The sequence below is a fragment of the Centroberyx gerrardi genome, chromosome 14 (genome assembly GCF_048128805.1).
Source record: "Centroberyx gerrardi isolate f3 chromosome 14, fCenGer3.hap1.cur.20231027, whole genome shotgun sequence".
Lineage (NCBI taxonomy): Eukaryota > Metazoa > Chordata > Actinopteri > Beryciformes > Berycidae > Centroberyx > Centroberyx gerrardi.
The window spans coordinates 11,063,482-11,077,026 of NC_136010.1; the positions used below are offsets into that span (position 1 = coordinate 11,063,482).

At 41.8% G+C, this 13,545-nt stretch overlaps 3 protein-coding genes across 6 annotated transcripts in view; 2 read left to right on the forward strand and 1 right to left on the reverse strand.

Moving 5' to 3' along the window:
• Positions 1 to 759: 759 nt before the first annotated feature.
• On the reverse strand, positions 760 to 6,956 carry idh3g (isocitrate dehydrogenase (NAD(+)) 3 non-catalytic subunit gamma). Of its 2 annotated transcripts, XM_071919875.2 has the most exons (12): positions 6,796 to 6,956; positions 6,513 to 6,560; positions 5,816 to 5,913; positions 5,581 to 5,696; positions 5,377 to 5,437; positions 5,035 to 5,167; positions 4,206 to 4,339; positions 3,983 to 4,085; positions 3,442 to 3,588; positions 3,195 to 3,289; positions 2,930 to 2,990; positions 760 to 1,807 (listed from the first exon to the last, which is right to left on the reverse strand). In XM_071919875.2, exons 1-12 carry the CDS (start codon positions 6,874 to 6,876, stop codon positions 1,706 to 1,708), a joined length of 1,179 nt encoding a protein of 392 aa, XP_071775976.1. In that variant the 5' UTR covers positions 6,877 to 6,956; the 3' UTR covers positions 760 to 1,705. The 2 variants fall into 2 exon arrangements, with proteins under 2 accessions (XP_071775976.1, XP_078144629.1); XM_078288503.1 differs by lacking the exons at positions 6,513 to 6,560; positions 6,796 to 6,956 and adding an exon at positions 6,108 to 6,476.
• A 189-nt stretch (positions 6,957 to 7,145) lies between these two features.
• fam3a (FAM3 metabolism regulating signaling molecule A) lies at positions 7,146 to 11,852 on the forward strand. 2 transcript variants are annotated; one of them, XM_071919879.2, is made up of 10 exons: positions 7,146 to 7,411; positions 7,708 to 7,739; positions 7,829 to 7,936; positions 8,039 to 8,062; positions 8,179 to 8,302; positions 8,627 to 8,685; positions 8,786 to 8,836; positions 8,939 to 9,023; positions 9,992 to 10,118; positions 10,414 to 11,852. In XM_071919879.2, exons 2-10 carry the CDS (start codon positions 7,727 to 7,729, stop codon positions 10,510 to 10,512), a joined length of 690 nt encoding a protein of 229 aa, XP_071775980.1. In that variant the 5' UTR covers positions 7,146 to 7,411; positions 7,708 to 7,726; the 3' UTR covers positions 10,513 to 11,852. The 2 variants fall into 2 exon arrangements, with proteins under 2 accessions (XP_071775980.1, XP_071775979.1); XM_071919878.2 differs by having other exon boundaries at positions 7,146 to 7,415; positions 10,414 to 11,851.
• Positions 11,853 to 12,668: 816 nt separating this feature from the next.
• wnk3 (WNK lysine deficient protein kinase 3) overlaps positions 12,669 to 13,545 on the forward strand; it is a 38,809-nt gene continuing 37,932 nt past the window's right edge. For both annotated transcript variants that reach the window (XM_078288101.1, XM_078288102.1), the window contains exon 1: positions 12,669 to 13,179. The gene's annotated coding sequence lies outside the window, so the exon portion shown is untranslated. The remainder of the gene's footprint in view (positions 13,180 to 13,545) is intronic.

The window sequence follows — 13,545 nt, forward strand, 5'->3', positions numbered from 1 at the left end:
ACGCCAAGCATTCCAGTTGCACCTCGTTCTTAGAAAGGAGGACTCTGAGGCCAAAAACCTGAACGTAGGAAGACCAAATGAAGAGCAGGAATTATCTCAATGCTCCCAATTATGTGAAACATACAGTGCCAGAGATTCTCCCATACTCATTTCCCCTGCGACTTTTCACACTAGTCAGTGCTGTGGTAACTTGCATATACACGGTGAACCACATTGCTTATATTGTGCAATTTTTCCCTGTCCAACAGCATGTAATGGGACACACATGCATGCTGTTGTGCAGTTAGTGTAGAAGCATCCACTGTGCAGCGCTGTAGGAGCGGCCCGGGAAGTGCTGTTGCCCCCTACTGATGAAATGTGAAACAGCAACTCGTCATCCATCATGCTACAAATATGACGTTGATGGAGTGTGAAATTGTAAGATAAATGGAAGGATCAATGAGCATTACTTTATTTATAGCAAAATAATCCTCCTCCTCAACAGAAGGCGTGAGGAGAGCTTGTTTTTTTGAAACAGAGGCAAAGAATGAGGTTAAGCCCAAAATGATCTAAGGGATAAGAAATTCCAGTTTTATAAACCGTTTTTTGTGACTGTTTCTATAAACAGTTTGAAATGTTTTGCCTGTTTACTGTAGCCTCTTTAATACATTAGCAGTTCATTAGAGATCTGTTTGATAACTGTAGCCTGATGGAAAGGTTTGACCAAAATTCAGTTGCAGAAAATGCCTGTCCAAAATAAAGAATCACCCAAAATGAGTTATATAATTGCTTTAATGATAATATTTATGTTATACACATACCCACAGACATGATAAATCCACACTCTTTTCATATCAAGATTTAAGAGCTAAATTTTAACCAGATGACAACAGTATATCTCTAGATTTGAGCCACACTTAGGTAAAAAGAAAAACATAATTATGGCACAAACATAAGTTACTGTACACCTCCTCTCATGATACAGTATAAATGAAGCTACATAACCATTTCTTTTTTAAGTACAGTTGATCTTATGTGAACATACAGGACAGTACAGTGTGTAACAGGCAACTTGATGTTTAAAATACAGCATGACAAAAAACCGTAAGGCATTAAATCTAAATTAAAGCTGCACATTTGGGTTGATTCAAAAGGCGATAGAACATTAGTAAATCATAAGACTTATGATATATTCCACTCAAAGTGAACATTGCACTGGGGAGTGAGGGCATTTATCAAGATTACTGTACAAAGAATGCAGTATACCCACGTTAGCATATTTTTACGGTATATTCCATAACCCATAATGTGCCTGGTGTGCCAGATGCTACAAGAGGTCTTTTTTCCAAAACCATCTGACAACAGATTTAAAACTGGATCAGCCTTGGGCAATCATTATTTAAATCTCCTGTTAAATGTTGGGCAAACATTTAATGGGACTCCTAAGTGATCATGGAAATGTATCAAAAGGAAACCGTCTTAAATCAATACAGTATAAGTTATCATGTATGTGAAAGACACAGATGTGGATCAAAGGTAGTTTGTACAGTGAACTGGTCTGTAAGCTGTGTGAACACAAAAAGGTCATCGATAAGAACCATCACTACGGAGGCAGACATGCACTGACACCCTCCCTCATACTGTATACCGGTCCTGGATACAGACACCTGTTCAAACACACACATACACCTGTGATGAGTGTGTGGGTGTTGTCCTCAGCGGTGGTTTAGAGCTCAGAGGTGAGCTGTCCCTTACTCTGGATGAACCTCATGATAGACTGGACCACCTCTGATGTGGTGCCCTGCCCCCCGATGTCAGCCGTGTGCAACTGCAAGAAAACAAGGACGCTTACACTCTGGGTCCAAAAATTAATATCCGGCAAGCACCAAATGCCAGTAAAATTTGTCAGTAAATCAGCAAGGGTCAGCTGACACACTGGCCGGTATCTTACTGAGGAAATAACATCTGAATAGCTCAGTTAGGCTATATACGGTCGTTGGTCTTTGCCTGTTCTCAAACTTTGTCCCTGCTGACCACTGTACTACAAAGCAAAACAAAGTCTCTGTATTGGCTGCCTGACTGTTGACGTTTCTCTACACAAAGTGGTACTGTCTAAACTTCTGTAGGCTTTTCCCCCTGTTTCTCCACTACATGGATGGTTAACTAGCCTATTGTTAGTAGAAATGTAACATTATTCCCATGTGGCGACATACAGCAGGTGTGAGGCCACTATAAAAAAAATACATTAAGATAAAAAAGAAAAGATTAAGACCAAAAAAACATCCATTGTATAAGTGAGTAAGCAGATTTCAGCACTGGTAGGGTAGGGTGGCATATTTCTATTAAAAACAAATTAATTTGGACAATAAAAATTATTATTGGCAGATAAATATTTTAGTTTACCAGCCCTTGGCAGGTGAACCAAAAAGTTAATTTCAGACCCTGCTTACACCATGCACTGCCATCTAAGACAACTCAAAAATGATTTGCTATTGGTGATCATGATTTGTGCCACTTATTTTTATTTGTGTGGGTGCATTATACTTTTAAAGCTTCTGTATTCAATCAATTTCCCATTGGAAATAAAATCACGGATATCACCTATCGTTTCTCAAACATCCTGCCAATGCGGCTGCTGGTCCGCTGCTTTGGATGATAAGCCTTATAGACCGGGTTTTTACGTGCGCTCAAGGACTGTAATTAATGCCATGCCACACTGTGCAATATTGGATACCGCACAGTGCCGCACTTCATAGGAGCTTTGTGTTAGTAAAAAGGACACAATACTGCTCTGTGTGAGGGTATTGTGATGCTGTCTAGGAAACGTGCCAGGCCTGCCGTCCAGGGCCTCTGAGCCCATGTCAGACAACAATGGCCTGTGAGCTATATGGCAGCCAGGGAGGCAGCTGAGGGCAGAAAGGCCTATCAGTGACAGGGAAGCAAGACTTACCCTGGTTTCATTCATGGTGGTGAGGACTGCATTCCGGATCGAACTGGCATGGTCGTAAAGCCTGGGGGCACACAGGAAATAATAAATGCTGTTAGGAGTAGAGAATAGAGAAACTAATACGGAATAAAACAGTCAACAGCCAACAATTAAAAATGATTGTGTTACTTACTGGTATAACACAGTCACATCATCACATCTAAAACCAAACCACAGTAGGGTATGAACTGAAGATTAAAGGTTAAATATTTTGTCTGGGAGAGCTTACTTGAGGTGGTCCAGCATCATGCAGCTGGCCAGCAGCATGGCAGTGGGGTTAGCAATGTTCCTGTCCGCAATACTCTTCCCTGTGTTCCTTGTGGCCTGGGACATCAAGAGAAATAGGAACAGAGTGAGGGAGAGAAAAGAGTTAATCAGACTGCTGTAATTTATGTATTCTTCATTTTAAAAAAAAAAAAAAAAAAAAAAAAGGGACTGTACATTGCATTGCCAAGCATGAATCACCAACCACTCACCGTTTCAAAGACAGCATAGTCACGACCATAGTTGGCCCCCGGCACCAGGCCAGGCCCTCCCACCAGGCCGGCACACACATTGCTCACCACATTCCCATACAGATTGGGCATCACCATCACATCAAACTGCTCTGGTTTGGACACCAGCTAAAAGACACCCAAACAAACAAGGTGAGAAGCGGATACTTTAAAAGGAACTTTTAGAAACATTTCCTAGATCAGGGGGTCGTGAGATAATTTTGCGGGGTTGCGAGATGATTTATGACATAGGTAAAAGGCATATTTCTACTATACAAATTTATATTCATGTCTATTTTTTCTTATTTTTCTCTAATTTATGTTTTTTTCCCTTGTGAAATACTGAATAGTTTTCAGCCTCTAGGCCTCCTCTGATAATGAATCAAATGAAATGACCCGAAAAGGGAAAATCATGCTTTGGTTGAACTGCACACTTGAGACGAGGGTCGCTAGTAGACATTGCTTCGTTTTAATGGGTCACGAGCCAAAAAGGTTGAGAACCAGTAAGTAAATAGACGGTCACCTGCATGGTGGTGTTGTCCACTATCATGCTGTCAAATGTGATGTCTGGGTACCCGGCGGCCACTTCCTTGCAGCACTGCAGGAACAAACCATCACCAAGCTTCCTGTTTGTGGGGAAGAACAGGCCACATTCAACACGTCAAGTGCTAAGAAACTCAAAATATGACATATGACTCAGGGGGACAGACAGCTCTGCATTGATACATCACTACAGACTAACTCACATGATGTTGGCCTTGTGAACGGCGGTGACCCTGCGGCGACCCTTCTCCCTGGCCAATCGGAAGGCATAGTCAGCGATCCTGAGTGAGTTGTTTCTGGTGATGATCTTGAGGCTTTCCACTACCCCTGATACACTCTGTAGGAGGGCAGTGACACAGGGGGAAGGTTGATAGATAAATGACTGCCAATGTTAAAGCACTGAACACTAAAAAGAAATGCATTCAGACGATGGTAATATATATGGTGGTATATATGCAAGTGCTCAGAGTAAAACTAGACTGAAAACAGGACAGAGGCACAGTCCACAAACTTTCAAAACTACTTCAGGGGTTAAAAAAAAACAACATACCCCCCTCCAAAACAGTTCCCAACATTGACATATATTATTAACACATTATTAACTATAATGAGCTTAGGGAAGTAGGTGTACAAAGGTAATATCATCCAGTAGGAAGTAGTTGCTGGTGTGAATAAGGTAGTAACATGGTTCTGTGTTGTATGTGAAGTATTTAAAAACTTCCTTAAAAACACAGTGCCAAAATCAAAAATGCACAGTGTAGCTTTATCTTTTTGTTCACCTGCATCACAGACTTTGTATTTTAGCACGTTTTTTGCTTTGTTAATAAAGAAAATAATTTTAGCTAATCTTTCGTTTTGGTGTATTTTTGATAGTGTGTGGATAGTGCCTTATTCCTATTTCAAAGGAGAGTAGGAAGAGAACTGGGGGCCGGGGGGGAAGAAAGACACAAAGAGGAAGAGGTGTTTAGGGAAGGAGTGTAAGTGTGTGTTTCTGCAGACTGTAGAATCAATTGTGTGTCTGTTCTGTCTGACCTCATGCTCCAGACTGCTGTACTCTCCCTCTGTGTTCTCCCTGATGATCATGATGTCAATGTTCTTGTGGCGAGTCTGGACTCCAGGGAGGGACTGGCAGTGCATCACATTGGCATACAGGTCTAAGCTGGTGCTGTGGGGAGAGACACACACACACACACACACACACACACACACACACACACACACATACACAAAAGAGAGGGAGTGACAGAGAGATAGAGACACTGGGTCAACTGACATCATCAGACACAAAAGACCAAATCACAGGAGAGAGATGTAACCCATTTGTCAACAAAGAGCCTTTATCAAGGGATCTGAATATTAAATTAAAGCTCTTACCGAAGGAGATTATTTCTGGATTTGACAGAAGGCGGCATGGTGTGGTTGGTCTCTATGTTACCTGCCAGGATGGTTAAACAATGTCACAGTTAAACGACAGTGTCATATTTCATTCTTAACACAGCTAACCTACATTCTTCTCACAACTGCGATGATTATTTGCTTTGCTTGAAGCCAACATTGAAAAAACATGATTTTGCTTACCTTTGAGGGCAACTCCATTACGGCGGATGGCGGTGATGGCATTATTGATATCATCCAGAGTGCCCAAAGAAGAGTTGACATGCACCACCTCAAAGTCCACTGGCACACAACTGAATCTATGGCATGATTGCACAGCACAAGATCATTCAACCCCAACCTGCCTACAGTCAACACTTTTGAAAAGGATTTAACTGACTTAAGAGCCATAAATGTCATGTTAATAGACATGACCAACCTGAAAACTTCTCTAACATGATTAAGCAACTCTGGACCAATTCCATCTCCAGGTATGAGGGCCACTGTATGTCTGCCTCCGTACTTCGCAGGAGGGGGCTGAAACATTGACATGCCACACATTATTAACTAATTAACTAATTATGAAATTATAAATATATATAATTATAAAATAGAATTAATAGGAAGTAGGTGTACAAGGGTAATGTGAATAAGGCGGTGACATGGTTCTGTGTTGTATGTGAAATGATGTGATGTAGACCAGTGAGCCATGTTGGGAGTCGGCTACTTACAATATTTTCTCCCTGTTGTTGAAGATGGACAGCAGGAAAAGCAGAGGAACAAGTCAGTTTGATAGCAAGGCAGAAGGACACCATAAAAGAACAACCTCTCCTCCCCCAAAGAGGATGGAATGATAGAAATACAGAATAAATAAGCCAAAAACAACCCAAGGTTTAGCCATTCTGAATGGAAATGAACAGAAATGATACAGTTGCCATGATGTAAATGAGTAGCAGTGATTTGTGTGGCATAACTTGTAGCACCATCTTCTCCTTCATTAATAAAAGGGCATTACAATACGCACTGGTAGCTCTGAGGGGTATAAAGAGAGATGTATAACCTCAGTCTGTAACAAGCTTGCCAAATTGACATTACCACATCTGCTCACTCCGAGAGACATAATCTGATTTACTCACAGTACGTGATGACTTCTCTCTGTGACTTGTCAGTGTTGCTCCAACTACCTGAAATACAAGATAGAGAGAAAACAAGAAAAACGTGACTAATATGGTTAGCAAATGTAGTGGGACCAAAGCTGGAGGAGGATAAGACAAGATAAGACAGATGCTTGCTATAGCTAGCTAACTCAACAGTTTGGTTAACCAAATGACCTTGTGTTCAGAAAGGAATAAGCGAGTTTACTTTGGAAACCCAAAACAACAAGCACAGCCACGATACAGGCAGTTTGTGTGCTCTTACTTTAACCGTATTCCCCAGTCGTCCTCCCCAAAAAGGTTTAACGATTTTGGACATCGAGAGCACAGCACTGGAGGCAGCCATCTTGATTTTGAAACAGGATGTACAGCGATCGCGTGCACGCCACACAGATTTTGTGCTCGTGCCACAGCGGAGATATTTTTCAACTGCCTTTTTTTCCCTTTCGTCTTAATTTCTGGGAAATGTGCGTGTTTTTGATGACCCTGATCAATGACAAAGAACTGACGAATGGTTTAAATGCTAATAATGTTATGTAAAATCAAAAAAATCAACATACGTCACGTGCTCCCCATGCGCAGACCCGATGCTGACGCCATTCGTGTTGCGGAGGGGATGGGGCTCGGCGTTAATCCGGAAGATAGATAGAATAAACATATTTCTTCCATGCCTGTCGAAACTAGAATGATACAAATCATGTATATGCTCGACTGAGTACTGGCTCGAGTCTGTCTTCTCATGGAAAGTTGATTCGCACCAGGAATGCCTCGATGAGGAAACAGCGCAAGAAATAAAGTCCCGGGTGGCAAGAGCAACAGCTCTTCTTTACCGTTTAATAAGGGGGCAAGTTGAGTGAATAATCGCCCCCACCCTTGACACAGTAGGTAGGATCTCTCGTTCCTTATATTGTAATACATACAAGTGAAATGTAAAGCATGTACGAACAAATATATTTTACTGTCTTGCCGTCTCTGCAATGGTTTCCTTCCATCCACTTCGTACTCATCCAGCGTCGCCTCTACAGAGCCATCTTGCATGGACAATTTGTAAAAAGAAAAATTAATTAGACACACTGCATGTTTTGCAATGCTGGTATGCAGTTTATCACGTCAACCAGTTTTAATCATAGAAGTACTATATAAGGGGTTTTAATCAGTTCTTTCCAACTCTGTACAGGACTGAGAGCCGGTGAATCATGAGATTAACAGGTTGGTTGAAATTTAAATAAGTTACACAAGTGAAAAGTTGTGTAGCAACTTTCAGATGAGACTAACTGGAATATCTTTCCTCTTGACAGGCCCACTGCGAGCTGTGGCTGTGCTGCTGCTGGTGGGGCTCATCTGGGTGTTGGCAAGCACTATATTTGGAGGGGACAGCGGTTCATCTGTGCGGCATTTCTTCACTGGTAAATGTCCAGAGAAGCTATTACTGTTTAATTGTGATTCAGATTTGATTATGACATGTGCATCGATCAATTTGAACTTGAACCACGTGTTTGTTTTTCCAGGTACAAGCGAGGAACCAACGCCTGGTAAGTGGAAGAAACATTAAGGCCAGGTTGTAATCGCTTTCCCTGTCAAACGTTGTCTTGAGAGCGTAGCATCTCTGCCGTATCACTACTAACTAACGTGTCATGTGCTTTATCAGAGCCTCGCCCTCGTAGGTATAAATGTGGCCTTTCAGCTCCCTGTCCCCAGAAACACCTGGCTTTCCGCCTGGTGTCTGGTGCTGCCAACGTCATCGGCCCCAAAATCTGCCTGGAGGACAAGATGTGAGAATCGATGCTCAATTCTGTGCCTTTGTCTCCCCTGCTGTCTCTTTTTGTGTTTTTTGTTTCACCTGCCATTCTTTCTTTCTCTGTGCTGTCAAAACCAGGCCTCAAGTCTGTCTGGGGAGCTGAATGCAAGTATTCTCTGTCTGTCTGTCCCTCACCTCTTTGGTTTTGTCTGTAGTCTTGGTCCTTTTATAGTTGTTGTCGCTTCTTAAGTGTGTGTTAGTGTCCAGATTAACCTCTCAGTGCTCCAGTCGTTAAGGCAAGGTGCTCTTTTAGGCAGTTTCAGCCACCGCTTCAACCTCTCTCGTCTCTGTCTCATAGGTTGGTGAGCAGTGTGAAAAACAATGTTGGCAGAGGACTAAACGTAGCTTTGGTAAATGGTAAGAATATCAGCCTCCACCTGACAATATATCATATTGATATTTGAAACGCTTGTTTATTGTGTTATCCCAACATCTGACTGATGTTTCTGTTGTCCAGGAGTGACAGGAGAGCTCTTGGACACAAAGTCCTTTGATATGTGGGCAGGAGGTAATCAAAACAAGATGCTTATTTAATGTACATATTTCACATCTGGTACATATGACTCAGCCATAAACTATGGTACTTACCTCATCTGCTTCTCATTCTCAGATGTTTCTGACCTGTTGAAGTTTCTCCGGCCGCTCCATGAGGGAACGCTCGTGTTTGTGGCTTCCTTTGATGATGCTGCTACAAAGTAAGAATCCAAGATGGCTCAGCTCCACTCCTGCACCCCTCTCTCTTCCCTACAGACACACATGGAAGCCATTTTCACAGATGCGTTGTCAGCTGGCGTGGTGGATATTCATGTTATAATTTGGAAAATCTTTTGTAGAGTGTAATTATTCCACTCTTGACACAGAATAGCTAATTACTGACAGGTTATACACAACAGCTGCTTATCAAGAGCAGGGCCAGTGCCCACCTAGCTTTATAAGCAGCCAGCTGGTGCTAATGAGTGAATCTGTTGTCGTCCTTACAATCAGATTTGTGTGCAACAAAAATGACATTATATACCCCATCTGTAATGGTATCTCTCATTTATTCATGAATTCATTCAAACTTCCTCAAAAACACGCACTAAAAACACATAATATAAATGCAAAGTAAAAGCACAATAAATATCATACAGACAAATATCAGTTGATAAGACCAGACAGGGAGTCAATTGCTCATCATGCCTGAATGTTTCCTAATGGTATCAAGAAGCAAGATTTGCTTATATTCATCCGCAAGACTATATTTTACATTTAAATTACATCCAGTGACTGGTTCATTAGTTATTGAACACTTGATGCCTTGGCTGTAACAAAGTGAGCATCATCATCATCAATCCCTACCTGCTGCTCTCAAAGGCCTTTTGGCTTGAAAAGGTCAAGGGGTTTTAAAGTGGCTAAACCCCTGAGTAAAGACCAGAGAGTCCAATTTAATCCTAGCTGAAGCCCGGACTGCCCTCTGGAGAAATGTTGGAAGTGCCAGCGCTCCCTGGCTGGGACTCATAACTTCAGTACAACTGTGGATCAGACACTGCTGTTCATGCAGCTTGTGTTCGATACAAATTTAAAGAGAGAAGCGCTGTATGTGAACCTGCGTGTTGCTTGCTCAGAACAGCCGGTCTCGCTTCATGAACATCAACCCGGTTCCTTGTCCTCGTTTCCTTGGCAGGTTGAACGACGAGGCCCGGCGACTGTTCGAGGAGCTTGGGAGCACGGCAGTGAAGGAGCTGGCCTTCAGAGACAGCTGGGTGTTTGTCGGGGCCAAGGGCATCGAGAATAAGAGTCCCTTTGAGCAGGTACATTACCATTACTGATGCTGAACACATGCCGGCGGTGGTGTCAGTCCGCACAGAAGCTTACCGTCTCAAATAGCAGCTTATGTGATGCGGTTCTGATCTGATGTTTTCCTGCCAAGAGGGCAGCAATCACATTGATGGGCCTGTTTACAATGTAGGTTGATTATTTCTAGAAACGCATTCAGTGTTCATCCAGCTCGCTGTGTACAAGTGGCTAGAACCTGACTGAAAATGAAGAACGATCTATTCTGCTGACACCAAGTGTTAACTCTGTTTGTTTGTCTGTGCTCATTAGCGTATGAAGAACAGTAAGAGCAGTAACAAGTATGAAGGTTGGCCCGAGTCCCTGGAGATGGATGGCTGCATCCCCCTGCGGGCTCCGCTGGAAGGTTAATTCTGTCTGGTTCTCCTTTATGAGCAAGTAAATATAGTAATACCTGGAGCAGCGGCAATGGATCCGGATGACCGTTACAATGCCAAGGAACTGCTGGATGGTTGAAGCCATCCTAGACCTCGGACAACGATTATATTTTATTTCTCCTGGTCCTGGCAGGGATATTAGTCGACTGCAAACCACATTGTCTCGGGACTTGATATATTTAAAAGAAAATGCTGGACGATTCGTGTGCAAAGCTTGTGGGTCAATTTTGAGCTGGAGTGGGGGAAAGTTCGGAGGCCGGATTTTTGATGACCAAAATGCAACGGTGACCAGAGAATGAATATAGCTGGAGTAGGTCTTCCAAAGCCATTGTAGGAAAATAAATGTTTTTTCTTGCAAGTCCGCCGCTGGTGTGTCAGTTGTGCTTGAGCAAAAGGGATATGAAAGATTAAACGTTTGTGTGACATTTGCTGTTCAGAGGGCAAGAGAAAGAACTGACTGGTTTGTCACCAAGGCTGCAGGAAACCCACCCCAGATCTGACAAAAAATACATTTGAGGTACTACAGTTGTAATTTCCCACTAAGCAGGTGGTCTAATAAAGATCTTGTCTAGTGTGCTGATTTTATATTTAAATGCGTTAATATATTTTCATCCTGTGATATATATTTCATTGATATTGTTATGCATAGTGTTAGCTGCCAGTTTCCATAGAACTTGATGCACAGCAGTCATTGCTTGCCCAATGTTTACAGCGTGTTTCTTTATACAGTTTCAACAAATTTTGGCCTAGGACCTAGTACATTGATGAAACTATTTATTCTGATACATTAACAGAGAACGCGGCACTAGCATCAATGTGTGGGTTGTTTATAAAACCACCCATGCTTTTAATTTTGTCTCAGGCCTAAAAATGTTGTTCCATTAGCTCATTGAGTGCTTTTTTTCAAGATACAGCCTCTTTCTTGTATTTTTGAATATGTCATTTTTTTCACTCTTGAATGTATCCATCTGGCGTCTTGCAAGCCTAACTTGTGGGAAATGTTTGAGGTCTGTTTTAGCAACCTTTGTGTGGATCTGTTGATATGATTGTGTTCCCTCCACTTTTCAAGTTTCTTCTACAAACTACCACACTATGTTTTGTATTGTGTTAACAAATGCTGATCAATAAAAAAAAAAGTTATATCTGGTTCTGTAGGTTGTGTAAATATTTAAATAGTATTTTTATTTCCATCAGTTCTGAGTCAACTGACCTATATGAAGAAATTCACCAGAGGGCGACAAAGGTCTGTTATATCACTGAGGTTATTCAGTTCAAACTGCTCAAGGCATTTGCATCAGCATGCATATGTCAGGATGGGGGTAAACACTGCAGACTGATTGCACACAATTTGTAGTCTAACAGTAACCTAAAAATGACAGTATAGTTGCATGCTGCTCGTTAAATTGGTATGAGAATAATCACGAGTAATTCCAGTGTTTCATTGAACTATATTATGCGGCCTTCAAGTGTTGTCGGGAATATCATAATTATGAGCTGACTGTTCACGAACCATCTACCCAAGCAGTAAATAAAAAAAAGGACTGGGAAGTGAGGAATTATCTGATACTCGCGCTGCCGAGATGTGATGTTTAGGGGGCCTTTCTTGAGGGACAAGTGACAGAGACCATGGAAGCCGTGTCAATTACTAGTGGTGAAAGTTATGTAGTTTATTATTAAGTTGTTGTTTGGGATTCGTGTAAATAATTATTAGTAGCAGGCCTACTCGTGTGTGTTTCCACTCTTTTTTTTAAACTTTTTAATTGTCAAGTTTTGGCTAATAAATGAATCAAAACATCAACTACATGCCTGGCGTGCATTGTCTCCTCTTCATTGCGCCGCTGCAGCACAACACAGGTATGTGTCGCTTGATTTCTAAAATAACAGCCACCAAAAAAAAAATATATACGTTTGGTACAAGGTCCATCACATGCTTGTTATTATTTCCGACAGAAAAAAACACTTGAATGTCGTGCTTGGAGCTCGGAAATAGGAGTTTACGAGGAGCATTTGAAGGCAGCATATAACAAACATGTTGTGGCACTGCCCCCTTGTGGCGAAATGAAAACCGGTTTTGTTCGTTCTTTGGATGATGAGCCCTGTGGCAAGTGTATTCGACAGTCAGGGGGAACGGCAAGCGCTTTCAGTACACTACAACCACCAAATGGCCGTTTGAGTCGTACGTTGTAAATTATGTACATAACTTATTATTATTATTTGAATATACCTGAATGGCCAGGTCTACAAGTTTGAGTCGGCAAATCGACGAGCGAGTGGAAAAATCTGTAAATCAACGGCCAGCATCGTCTGAATTGGAGCACGTACACCAAGTGCTCTCTCTCTCACAGACCGAGGCTCGACGACTCCAGTGGGGATTTTCAAGCCGACAGCACCACGACAAGCGTATGAAATGTAAAAGAAGATATATGAACGCGCGTATTTTTTAAGCTCTTTGTAAATGTATTTTTTGGTGTAAAATAATTTTGTACGAAAAAGCCCATTGTAAATCTCCTAATAACCTTTGAAACGTCTTGTAAATAGCTAACGGAATAACAAATTCTAGGTCTCAGTGAGTTAGCCATCTGTGCTGACCAGCTCGTCTGTAACAAATCACCGGACCGACGACATACGATGTTACATTTGGGTGAGTGATGTTTGTTGTTTATTTACAATTACAGCGTAATGACTAATTTGCATGATTTTATGTTGGAATACCAAGGGACTGGTTCCCAGAGACACAATGTTATTATTTTGTCCAGTCCGTTTAAGCACTACCGGATTTCTGCCTAGGTTTTCATTCTCTCCTGTAACGTATCACCATCTTTAGGTCCCAATACATGTTTCCTGCCTATTGTTTATTCTCTGAAATACCTTATGCTATGTAAAAGCAGTTCAGTCAAGTGCAGATGGGCGGGTTGACTGACAGGCCTTCAAACACCAAATATTTATCCCGTCATTTGCATGATTTGGCAGTTTGTCAGACGCCTGTGCTCCTCTGGCACTATTAGGC